Here is a 13,821-nt window from a genome sequence, read left to right on the forward strand (position 1 = left end):
TCCTATAAACAATAAACATCTGAAAATACACTTAACCTCACTAATAACCAGAGAAATGCAGATTGGGAAACCCAAGAAACTGGCAAAAGTTAGGAGGTCTGATAATACCAAGTAGTACAGAAATGTGCATTTATAGGCAAAAGTTTTATACACCGATGGTAGGAATGCAAATTGATACAGCCATTTGGAAAAAATGTTGGCATTATCTTGTAAGGTTAAATATTATATACCCTACAGACCAACAATTCCCTTCACATGCATACACACATACACACACACGCATATTCCCTAGAAAAACGCTGGCACATGTGTAGTAAGAGACTTGTACAAGAACATTCTGTTCATAATAGCAGAAAAATAGAAGTAACACAATTATCCATCAGTAGAACAATGGACAAAAAATTGTTGTACATTAATATGAGAGAATATTATACCACGATGAAGGAACAACAGCTACATGTGACAACACAGACGAATCTTAGAAACAAAATATTACATTTAAAAAAGCAAATCCCCATGGTGAGACACCACTTCACGCCCACTACAAAACAGAACGGCTATAATCAAAAAGACACATAAGAACAAGTGCTTGTGAAGATGAGTAAAATGGTGCAGTTGGTTTGAAAAACAGCCTGGCAGTTCTTCAAAAGACTAAACAGTTATGATATGGTCCAGCAACCTCATTCCTAGGTATATACCCAAGAGAGCTGAAAACATACATTCACACAAAAACTTGTATACAAATGGTCACAGGAGTATTCATAATAGCCAAAAAATAGAAAACAATCCAAATGCCCATCAGCTGATGAATGGCTATACAAAACATGGTATAGCATACAGTGAAATACGATTCAATGATAAAAAGAAATGAAGTACTGACACATGGGTGAACCCCAAAGGCATTATGCTAAACGAAAGAAGTCACAAAAGACCACATACTGCCTGATGCCATCTGTATGAAATGTCTAGAATTGGCAAATCAACACAGACTTATATCTCGACAAAGCTGTTGGGCTCAATTTGATGGCAAACGGTAGTTAAGACTGTTATTAAAAAAAAAGCAAATCTAGAAGACTACATTAACTATGATTTCACTTGTATAAAGCTCAAAATCAAGCACAACAAAGCGATATACGCAGAGATAGAAGTATGTGATGGAACTCCTTTTTTTTCTTAAGCAAGAGAATGAGAATAGTGAAGGGAGTAGACAGGACATGCGGAAGGGCACAACATAGATGCCAGTGACTGGTAACATTTCAGTTTTTGGGTTAGGTGATGGGTTCCTGGCATTTGTTATATCATTATCCTTTTATATCGTACCAACATGTCACGTATGTATTCTTTTACATGTATAAGTGTGATAAATGACATAACAAAGGAAAAACTATGAGAGAGGAAAGGCTTTAATAATTAACAAAAACATTCACCAAGAAAGTTTGAAAAAACACAGGGATAAAACAAACACATTTCCATACTTAACGAATAAGGGGGCAGAAAGGGTGATAAGGGCACCACAGACAAGGACTGACAATATCCTTTATTGCTCAGAACATATGAGGACAGACAGACTCTGCACTTCCTTATCAGAGAAGCTGAGAAGGGATGGATATTGCATCACCTGAACACAACTAGAATCTCCACTCTTCTCCACATCTGTGGGACTCACGACAGGAGGACCAGGGCCTGGAGTTGGCTTGAGTTGTATGAAATGGACTTTAAGACCCATGGGCCTCTGAAGCTAAACTTGGCAACAAGGAGGAGGTTGAAGAATTACTACCACTTGGCGGAGGAAGATACAATTACTCAACTTCTATTTTGCATTCTAGTTTTTCAAGTAAGAATGAATGGTCTTCAAACTGTGACATGTACAGAAAGAAGTTAAAGAAGAAACTGGAGTGCTAGCTTTAAAGTGGAGTCCGCTTTAAATCAGCATACAGTCTTTACCTACTGAACTTGTACACACCACCTAGGAACCTGTTTATACTTAATGACACCATCCTATGAAAAAATCTAGAGATACAACTTAACAGATGACATATAACCAGCTTTTAAAAAGACCATGGTGAAGGCTTCCAAGGTTCTAAGGCCATATAAATTCAAATCTCTCCACACATCCTCCTAAAAACCAGGGCGGTCAACAAGGAAAGAACACCAACGCACCCTGAGCCCGTGCCTACAGAGTAGCTAGGAGAAAGAAGGTACAATAAACTCTAATTAAATGTAAGCAAGAAATTAAATACTAAAGACTAGCAAAGCTGGCTCCAGAGCCCGCACTGAAGGCAAGTGTCTGCTGGAGACTGTGGAAGAAGGGAGGCAGCATCCAAGTGGTCACACTGACTAGAACTCACTCCAGAAGAAGAAAGACCCTTCTTAGGTGGGGAAACACTGGCATCTCCCATTTAACATCAGTAATTGTTTCTAAAAATCAGATATTTTATATGAAAATGCTAACCAGGAGTCTATTTCCTAGTAGTTTAAATGGGAAAATTACAATGTATTATACATCAAACCCAAACCCTGATTCCCTAAAGAGTGACTGTAACACAGTAAAATGCCTACATGTAAGTACCAAACTTTAATATTCAGATGTAAAAATCTTTCTGATCCCCAAATAATGAATATGGTTGTTAATAACATTTGCTTACTACATATTACTGCATGCAATATGTGCAGTAACATGTAAACACATATATTGCTACGTGTAGCATTTAATAGCATATAGTATAAAAAAAATATACATATGCAATAATGCATTAATAATAAGACATGCAGTAATATGGCCTTTCTCAGCACCAGTAACAGATGGGAGGCACACCCTCTTTGTTGACATTCCTTATGCTTTTCAAAACTTCTATGTGTAATTCTGACGTACTATCAACTGTTTTTAGAATGTGTTTTGAGAATTTTCCCATAGATAATTTTATAAAAATGTATTTGGTTTGGGGGAAGTGCATGTAAATGGTTCATATAAAAATCTGTCAAGAAGTGTAGAAATGAGAGAGACATACATTCTACAGAGTCTGGGTATTAAGCACCAAAAGGTATTCTGTCCGGAGAACTTCAGCGGGTATGTCTATCCTGAAAGCAGGCCTGAGGCCTGGTCAATCAGAGCGTGCCCACTGAACAGCTGAGAGGAAAGAGCCTGAAAAACGTGTAGGTCCAGAGGCTGCGGCCTTAGGAAAACACTACCTAGGAGAGCAAGTACCAGCTGCTAGTTGCTGTCAGGGTGACCTGGACTCATGGTGGCCCCATGCGTGTCAGAGTGGAACTGTGCGCCATAAAATTTTCAATGGCTGACTTTTCAAAAGTAGATGGCCAGGACTTTCTTCTGAGGTACCCCCGGGTGGACTCAAACTTTAAACCTTTCAGTCAGCAGCCAAGCACATTAACTGCATGCACTGTCCAGGGAGAGGGAGGCATGTTAAAAAGGGGAGGTATCCCACAGAGGAGTGCTGAAGGGAAAAAAAGAAATGGTAAATGGAAGTATGATTTTATAAATTTCTTATACTATATAGGAAGTGGTATAATATTATTTAAAGGTAGAGTTTTACAAACTAAAGATATAAATTATAGCGCAACCACTAAAAAAAAAAAAGGATGACAAATAAGCCAATAGTGGAGATACGATAAAATCATAAACAGCAACAACAAAAAAATCAGTTAATCCAAAAGAAGTCAGTGAAAAAGCAAAAAATGAACAAAAAGCAGATCGGATTTTTGGAAATAAAATAGCAAGATGATAGATTTTAAGCTCAAATAGATCAATAATTACTCTAAATATTAACTGTCTAAACATCCCAATTAAAAAGGCAGAGACTGTCTATATGGGATCAAAGTGACAACAGCAAATTAAAAGATTAGACAGGCATCTTAGGGGGCACTGAGTTTATGTTGATGGGGAGGAACAACTCAGAAAAGGAGGCTGAGAATTGCTGCACCTCTAAAAGAATATAATCAACATCACTGAGTTGTACAAGCAGAAATTGTTGAACTGGTGTATGTTTTGTGGAGTATACTCATGACAACACAACAAAATTAATAAATCATAAAAGTAAATAAAAATCACTGAGGACCCCAAAAGAAAAAAAGGGCAGAGATTGTCAGGCTGGATAAATAAGCATGATACAAATATATGCTGCCTAAAAGAAACTTACTTGCTGGGTGAAAAGTAAAAGGAAGGAGAAAGATATACTATACACTGACTGATAGTAACTAAACTGTTCCAGAGCGTAGAAAAAGAGACTTACAAAACATTTTTGTAAAATGGGAAAACGCTGTTACTTAAAACTGATAAAGAGTACACAGAGAAATAGAACTACAGGCCAATCTCGTAATTGTCGATAGAAAAGTCCTAAATAAAATACGAACAGTTTTCTATAGCACATAAAAATAATACATCATGGCCAAGTAGGCTTTGTTCCAGAAATTAAGGATGGATCAATATTAAAAAATCTATTAATTTATTTTACTAAAGAGAAAATTATATGATCACTTCCATAGATGCAGAAAAGGCATTCAACAAAATTTAACACTTATTCCTGATTTAAAAACAAAAAATACTTAATAAAATGGAATTGAGGGATACTTTTATGTACATGGATGGAGCCCTGGTGGTACAGTGGTTAAGAGCCTGGCTGCTAACCAAAAAGCTGGCAGTTTGAATCTACCAGCCACTCCTTGGAAACCCTATGGGGCAGTTCTAGTCTGTCCTGTAGGGTTGCTATGAGTCAGAATCAACTCAGTGGTAATAGTCTTGGATTTTTGTTTGTTTGTTTGTTTCATACATGCATACACACACACACACACACACATATATATATACACATACTTATGTATAGATGAATGATGCTTAATTTTCTGTGTCAAATTAGCTAGGCTGTGGTGTCCAGTTGTTTAGTCAAAGACGAGTCTAAATGCTGTTATTAAGTATTTACGTGGGATTAAATCAGTTGGCCTTAAAGCAAATTATCCTCCATAATGTGGGTGGGCCTCATCCAATCAGCTGAACATCTAAAGAGTAAAAAGGGAGGTTTCCCTAGAGAGTATTGTGCCTCTAGAGAGTATTGTGCCTCTAGACCATAGATAGACATTTTACCAGAACTTCTCTGCTCTTCTCCATTGCCTGACCTACAGATTTTAGAACACAAGACTGCAGGAATCCCCAGCTATCACCTGACCTACAAATTTTATACTTGTCAGCCCCCACAACTGTGTGAGCCAATTCCTTCAAATCAGTCAATTTCTCCCTGTATGGGTGTATGTGTATATACATATACATAAAAATATACATAAATATATACATATACTGGTTCTGTTTCTTTAGAGAACCCTAAGACAATTTCAATGGCACTGTGTTGTTTTTGTTTAAGACAATTTGGTACTGAGAAGCGAGGTGCTGCTGTAACAAATATCTAAGAATGTGGAAGGAGCTTTGGAATTGGGTGATCGCTAGAGGCTGAAAGAATTTGAAGAGTTTGATAGAAAGAGCCTAGATTGGTTGAAGAGACTGTTGGTAGAATTATGGACATTAAGGGCAGCTCTGATGAAGGCTCAGAAAGAATTGAGAGCTATGGGGAAAACTTCTAATATCATGAACAGAATGTTGCTAGAAATGAGAATGTTAAACGTGCTTCTGGTGAGGCTTTTAAAGGAAATTGTAAGCATGCTATTGAACACTCGAGAAAAGATATCCTCGCTATGAAGTGGCAAAGAACTTGTTCTTAATTATGTTTGAATGTTTCGTGGAAAGTAGAACTTGTAAATGATGAACCTGAATAATTAGCTGAGGAAATTTCTTAGTGAAATCTTGAGAGTGCAACGTGTGGTGTTTCCTTGCTACTTATAGTAAAATGCAAAGGAAAGAGACAGATTAAGAATTGGACTGTTAGGCAAAAAGAAACTAGAACTTGAAGACAGACATGTGATTCATAAATCCAATCAAGCATCTCAGTAGAAATCCTGTCAGCTTACAGGGACAGAGATGAGATGAAATAAAGAAAAGTTCTCTGATCCTTGGAATTTTACAGGCAGAAAACAGGCCAATGGAGCTACTTGGCCACAAGCATCTATTGTCCCCCAACAAGAGGAAAGGATGAGTCCAGGTGCAGTTCAAAGGCCAGCAGGGCTGCCCGAAGGAGCATGAGGGACAGGGCCACCACTTCCTGAGTTTTAAAAGGTGGGGCTGCCATCTAGATTTCAAAGGGTGGAGCCACTATCTTGGTTCACTCACTAGTTTTATAGTTAGTAGTAGTATTAGTACAACATATATCAAATATCTGTTATGGGCTGAATTGTGTCCTCCAAAAAATGTGTGTTAACTTGCCTAGGCCATGATTCCTAGTATTGTGTGGTTGTCCTCCATTTTGTGATCTGATGGAATTATCCTGTGTTGTAAATCCTAACCTCTATGATGTTAACAGGGCCCTGTGGTGCCACAGTTAAATGTTTGGCTGCTAACCAAAAGGTCAGCGGTTCATATCCACCAGCTGCTCCTCAGAAACCCTACGGGCAGTTCTACTCTTTCATACAGGGTCACTATGTGCCAGAATCTGGACGGCAATGGGTTTTTTTTTAATGATGTTAATGAGGCAGGATAAGAGTCAGTTATGTTAATAAGGCAGGACACAATCTACAGGATCAGGTTGTATCTTGAGTCAATCTCTTTTGAGGCATAAAAGGGAGAAGTGAGCATACAGGAAAGTCATTACCACCAAGCAAGAAGAGCCAGGAGTGGAGTGCATCATTTGAACCCAGGGTCCCTGTGCTGAGAAGATCCTAGACCAGGGGAAGACTGATGACAAGGAACTTCCCTCAGAGCTGACATAGAGAAAGCCTTTCCCTGGAGCTGACACCCTGAATTCAGACTTCTAGCCTCCTAGACTGTGAGAGAATAAATTTCCAATGTCTATTATCTCTCTCTCTCTATCTGTCTATCTCTCTCTATTACATTCTAGTTGTGTCCTGACACCCCAGCAGCAATGGGCACCCTTAGAGCCCAGATCTTGGTTTCTAAATACCATTTCCCACTAAAAGGAACAATGGTTGCCTAGAGAAATTACTGACTTCAACGTCTGGGGCAGGAAAAGTACAAGGTGATTCTGGGATATTTCTTGTGCCAGAATGCAAGGAAACACTCAAAGACCAATTCATAGCTATATATAAAGAGGGCACAGGCCAGGTTGAAGGAGTTTCCCTGAAAGCATGGAAGAGATCTAAATTCAAAATTATCTTGACAAGCTGGAATGCTAAGAAAAAACTAACAAGAGGAAAATGAACAGGGATGACAGTGAAGTACTGCATTTAGGTTTAAAGAATCAACATTACAGATATGGGATGGAGGGGCAAACCGACTTGGCAAATGTTTGTGTGAAAAAAAATGGATATTTTAGAGTTGAATATGAGCTCAAAGTGAGTTAAAATTATAAAAAAGCAATGCAATATCATAGGCAGCACTGAAGAAGTTTAGGATCTAAGTCACGTGAAGTAGAGATCTTACATTCTACCAAATTAGGTGTTTAATTTTAAGTCCTGTACTTTAAGAGAGTTACTCTTGACATAATAGCTCTTCTTCCCCCTCCTCCTACTCATAGCAATTTCTATTTTTCAAACATTTCCCATATGCTAGGCATTACATTAGATGCTTTGCATGTATTGCCTAATTTAAGCCTCACAACCACTCTGCTCAGGTAGGGTGCAATTATAATCCCTACTTCACAGGTGAGGAAACTGAGGCTTGATGAGATTAAGTAACCATCTAGTTTACACTGTTAATGAAGGCATAGACCGGTAACTACAATCTGTCTGATTCCAAAGTCTATGACAAGAAGGATGGACAGTCTGAAAAAGAAGGTCATGTAAAAAATATAGCTAAAACAACCATAGGTTTTGACTCTGGAAGAAGAAAACATTAAGGGAATATATGCCACCTATCTTCAAATATTTAAAAAAGAAACAAATTGGGACAGTTTGAGAAATAATGGGTAGGTTTAGAAGGAGAGAGGTGACGCATTGTTTAACAACAGAATGAGCTACCTTGGAGACCAAGTATCTGTCAGGGCTATTGTAGGTGTGACTTGGGCACTGGGTGTAGACGTGGACTGCGTGGACTCTACCTTGACATCTGCTCCTACTCCGGTTCAGCAAACTACAAGCAGAATTTCCAACTGGAGTCATTGCTCTCTTGCCGTACCTTTCACCTAAGCCCCAAGTACTACAGCTGTTCTCTAAGCCCACATAATACAGCCTCCTTTTACAACATTCCTTAGGCTCCACCCATTCCAAAGTCCTTCTCATTACCAAAGGATAGGAAAACCTTGACTGAGGGGAGGATTCATATGTCCCCTTATCTTTTCTTCTTCCAGGCTAAAAACCTATAGTTTCTTTAGCTATATTTTTCACATGATTGTCTTAGTCATCTATTGCTGCTATGACAAAAATACCAAAGGTTGATGGCTTTAACAAAGAGAAGTTTATTCTTTCACAGTCTAGACGGCTGGAAGTCCAAATTCAGGGCATCAGCTCCAGGGGAAGGTTTTCTCTGTCGGCTCTGAAGGAAGGTCTCTGTCATCAATCTTCCCCTGGACTAGGAGCTTCTGTGCACAAGAATCCTGGGTCCAAAGGACATGCTCTGCTCCCGGGGATGCCTTCTTGGTAGTATGAGGTCCCCCTGTCTCTCTGCTCGCTTCTCTCTTGTATATCTCGCTATCTAATCTTGTAGATCTCATTAGTATGTTGTTGTTGTTGTTAGGTGCCATCGAGTTGGTTCTGACTCATAGCGACCCTAGGCACAACAGAACGAAACACTGCCCGGTCCTGCGCCACCCTTACAATCATTGTTATGCTTGAGCTCATTGTTGCAGTCACTGTGTCAATCCACCTCGTTGAGGGTCTTCCTCTTTTCCGCTGACTCTTTACTTTGCCAAGCATAATATCCTTCTCCAGGGACTGATCCCTCCTGACAACATGTCCAAAATTTGTAAGACACAGTCTCGCCATCCTTGCCTCTAAGGAGCATTCTGGCCGCACTTCTTCCAAGACAGATTTGTTCATTCTTTTGGCAGTCCATGGTATATTCAATGTTCTTCACCAACACCACAATTCAAAGGCATCAACTCTTCTTTGGTCTTCCTTATTCATTGTCTAGCTTTCACATGCATATGATGTGATTGAAAATACCATGGCTTGGGTCAGATGCACCTTAGTCTTCAGGGTGACATCTTTGTTCTTCAACACTTTGAAGAGGTCCTTTGCAGCAGATTTGCTCAATGCAATGTGTCTTTTGATTTCTTGACTGCTGCTTCCATGGCTGTTGATTGTGGATCCGAGTAAAATGAAATCCTTGACAACCTCAATCTTTTCTCCGTTTATCATGATGTTGCTCATTGGCCCAGTTGTGAGGGTTTTTGTTTTCTTTATGTTGAGGTGTAATCCATACTGAAGGCTGTGGTCTTTGATCTTCATTAGTAAGTGCTTCAAGTCTTCTTCACTTTCAGCAAGCAAGGTTGTGTCATCTGCATAATGCAGGTTGTTAATGAGTCTTCCTCCAATCCTGATGCCCCGTTCTTCTTCATATAGTCCAGCTTCTCAGATTATTTGTTCAGCATACAGATTAAATAGGTATGGTGAAAGAATACAACCCTGATGCTCACCTTTCCTGACTTTAAACCATGCAGTATCCCCTTGTTCTGTCCGAACAACTGCCTCTTGATCTATGTAAAGGTTCCTCATAAGCACAATTAAGTGTTCTGGAATTCCCATTATTCGCAATATTATCCATAGTTTGTTATGATCCACACAGTCGAATGCCTTTGCATAGTCAACAAAACACAGGTAAACATCCTTCTGGTATTCTCTGCTTTCAGCCAGGATCCATCTGACATCAAGCAATGATATTCCTGGTTCCACGTCCTCTTCTGAAACCGGCCTGAATTTCTGGCAGTTCCCTGTCAATATACTGCTGCAGCCATTTTTGAATGATCTTCAGCAAAATTTTGCTTGCGTGAGATATTAATGATATTGTTCTATAATTACCACTTTCGGTTGGATCACCTTTTTTGGGAATAGGCATAAATACGGATCTCTTCCAGTCAGTTGGCCAGGAAGCTGTCCTCCATATTTCTTGGCATAGACGAGTGAGCACCTCCAGTGCTGCATCTGTTTGTTGAAACATCTCAGTTGATAGTCCATCAATTCCTGGAGCCTTGTTTTTTGCCAGTGCCTTCAGAGCAGCTTGGACTTCTTCCTTCAGTACCATCGGTTCCTGATCATATGCCACCTCTTGAAATGGCTGAATACAGACTAATTCTTTTTGGTATAATGACTCTGTGTATTCCTCCCATCTCATTAGTATAACCGCCACTAATCCATCTCAGTAACATCATAGTGATAGGATTTGCCACACATAGGGAAATCACATCAGATGACAAAATGGCAGACAATCAGACAATACTGGGAATCATGACCTAGCCAAGTTGACAGACATTTTTGGGGGATACAATTCAATCTATAACATTCCATCCTCACCACATGTAAAACATATTCACTCCATCATATCATAGCAAAAGTCTTAAATCAACTCCAAGTCCAAAATCCAAAAATTCTTCTTCATCTGTGAAATCTAGAATATAAGTTATCTGCTTCCAAAGAACAATGGCGCAAAATAGACATTTCCATTACAAACAGGTAAAACTGGAGGGAAAGAAGGCATAAGAGGCACCAAACAAGTTAGCAGAACATATTATGTTCACCTTCAAGACTTGAAAATAATCCTCTGTTCTCCGAGACCATTTACACAATGGCCCTGCCCTCTAGACTCTAGGTATTGGCCACGCTCTCCAGATTCTGAATGGAGGCCCCTCGGCTCTGGGCTTCAGCTCTGCCTTCCAGGCCTACTGGAATGGTGGCTCTGTTCCCTTGGCTTTAGGTGTACCATTCTCCTAGTCTATCTGAGTGGTGACTCCAGCCTTAGAAACATCGGAGGCCATGGCTCCACTCTTTGAAACCCCAGAGGTTGTGGCCATACCCTCTGAGGCTGAAGCAGCTTGACTTTCCACGTTCCTTGTCTCTTTAGCTTCTGCTTCCTGGTTGCTTGGCTTCTTGGCCCTCGGGCCGCACATCTGCATCTGCCTGCTGGGGCAAGTGTTCCAAAGCTCTGTAGTTACACCAATAAGTGCCTGGAGGCACTCCACTCAATGAATAAACTGTAGCCAGAAGGCACTCAACTCTCTTGCTCCGTGGGTCAGGAGCCTTGCTCCACCAATAAGTGCGCGAGGGCACCCCACTCCACCAGGAAGCCTCCGGCGCAAAGGCACTTAGCTCTCTCACTCCGTGGGTCAGCTCCAGCATTGCCTGGCACTGGTCTCCTGATTCTGCTGCCAGTTCTCTGCTGCTGCTTCTCACCATCTACACTGTCTCTGGTGTTTAACAATTTTCCTCACTTCCTCTGAGTCCTCTATCCATTCAGTTTCAAAACTGCTTCCACATTTTAGGTATCTGTTACAGCAGCACCCCATTCCCAGTACAAAATTGTGTCTTAGTCATCTAGTGCTGCTATAACAGAAATACCATAGGTAGATGGCTCTAACAAACAGAAGTTTATTCTCTCACAGTCTAGTAGGCTAGAAGTCCAAATTCAGGGCATCAGCTCCAGGGGAAGGCTTTTCTTTGTCAGCTCTGGAGGAAGGTCTTTGTCATCAATCTTCCCCGGGACTAGGAGCTTCTTGGCACAAGAACCCCAGGTCCCAGCATTGCTTTCTTGGTGGTATGAGGTCCCCCGTCTCTCTGCTCACTTTTCTCTTTTATGTCTCAAAAGAGACTGGCTTAAGACACTATCTAATCTTGTAGATCTCATCAATACAACAGCCACTAGTCCACCTCATTAACATCATAGTGACAGGATTTACAACATGTAAGGAAATCACATCAGATGCCAAAATGGCAATCTTATAATACTGGGAACCATGACCTAGCCAAGTTGACAGATATTTTTTGGGGACACGATTCAACCCACAACAGTGACTTCTTCTTTAGACTCTTCATCATCTTCTGGACATAGACTTCGGAATCAGATAGATTTTAGTTAGAGGCCTATGTCTTTTTTATCTGTGTAACCTAGATGGCTACTTAATCTCAAGGCTTTGGGTGAGGGAAAGCACAGATGCAATCAAGGCCTTAGGTTAAAGAGAGCACAGATGCAAGTGTGGTCTCAAGTTTAAAAGCCAGATATCAGCAGTAATATGCAACCATTTTAATTATCAAGCAGTGCAGGCAGCATACCATATAGGAGGAAAAGTGGTCTCTGGCATAAATGACATGATAAAAACCTGGCACTAGAAAGACTCTGCTTTGACCAAATGTATAAGCAAAGATTGAGAACTCTGCCAATTAGTAATGAGGATCCTGAACCAAGAAGCAGGCACTCCAGCCCAGATGGTATGGGATGGGACTAGCAATGTGGGATATACACAGCAGATTCATCCAAACCCAATACAATTCTAACAATCCAGGTCAAGGGAGAGAACCCTACGTGCCAACATCTGCACACACTGTGTGCCCTTAAAAGGGGATGGCACATCACTAGGCGTCCTATTTCCAACCTAAACGTCCACCAGTGGAGGATACCTGTTGCTGCTGAGTCGATTTTGACTCATAGCGACCCTTTAGGACAGAGTAGAACTGACCTTTTGTCAGCAGCTGAGCTATTAACCAGTGTGCCACCAGGGCTCTCCAACACAGGACAGAATACATAAATTATAGGGCATCAAAACAAAGTAATACTGGAGTGTTGGTTAAAAAATATTAATTACCAAGTCTTATAAAGAGGATTTGTGTATCTTAAAAAGGATTATATTAAAAAAAAAAAAAAAGTACCAGTTCAATCCATGAGTTTATACTGACAGTAACAGGATCAACGGATTCCACGTAATGCCACCAGTGTCTGGGAACAAACAGAACCTGAAAGCAAACAAGAAATTGTTAGCGTAAGAACAGGACTTTTTTTTTTTAATGGCAGTTAAAATACATACAACAAAACATTTGATAATTCAACAATTTTTACATGTATTATTCAATGATATTGATTATATTCTTTACGTTCAATCACTATTACTATTCTTTTCCAAATTATTCCACTACCATCAACAGAAACTCAGTGCCCCCTATGTAATAACACCCGTCCCCTCCCATTCCTGGTAACCACTAAGAAAGCTTTGGTTTCAACCTATACCTATCTCATCATATAAGTGACATCATACAGTATTTGTCCTTTTGTGACTGACTTATCTCACTCAGCATAGTGTTTGCCAGTTTCAGTTACAGTGTGGCACGTGGTAGGACTTCATTTTTCTTTACGGCTGAGCAGTATTCTGTACGAACGTGTGGGGGCGGCTTCATCATCTGACCTCTTCACCTAATTTTCCAAGGGGGAAGAATCAAGACCAGCCCATGGCTGATTCCTGTGAAGCGGAGGTCAGACACACCTCCTCTCTCCACCCTTTTTACCAATTCTGACAGCAGCTGTCCTTCCCATAGCGCTCTACTTCTCTGCTGCGTTCGATAACTTGTTGCAATGGACACACAGAACTCACAGACAACACTCACGATTACAGGGTTTATTAGGGAAGAAACAAGTTACAATTCAGGATCAAGAACGACTCAGGATACAGTTCTTTGGTCAGGACAGCTTCTCAGCCACGCCCACAGGCAGGCCTCTTCCTGGTCCTCAGCCCCTCGGGTTTCTTGGACTGGCCTGGCCTTTACCCTGCTCGGGCAAGTGTCACAGGGCTCTTTAGTTCCACTTATAAGTGCCCAGAGGCACACTACTTC

The 13,821-nt window shown here is 40.5% G+C and overlaps 1 protein-coding gene across 4 annotated transcripts in view; it reads right to left on the reverse strand.

Moving 5' to 3' along the window:
- The window catches only part of HSPBAP1 (HSPB1 associated protein 1), an 83,414-nt gene that overhangs the window by 7,891 nt on the left and 61,702 nt on the right, over positions 1 to 13,821 (reverse strand). For all 4 annotated transcript variants that reach the window (XM_064290577.1, XM_064290763.1, XM_023551706.2 and 1 more), the window contains one exon: positions 12,868 to 12,951. In XM_064290577.1, the coding sequence (XP_064146647.1) occupies positions 12,868 to 12,951 (84 nt within the window). The remainder of the gene's footprint in view (positions 1 to 12,867; positions 12,952 to 13,821) is intronic.

This window comes from Loxodonta africana, chromosome 1, assembly GCF_030014295.1.
Source record: "Loxodonta africana isolate mLoxAfr1 chromosome 1, mLoxAfr1.hap2, whole genome shotgun sequence".
NCBI lineage: Eukaryota > Metazoa > Chordata > Mammalia > Proboscidea > Elephantidae > Loxodonta > Loxodonta africana.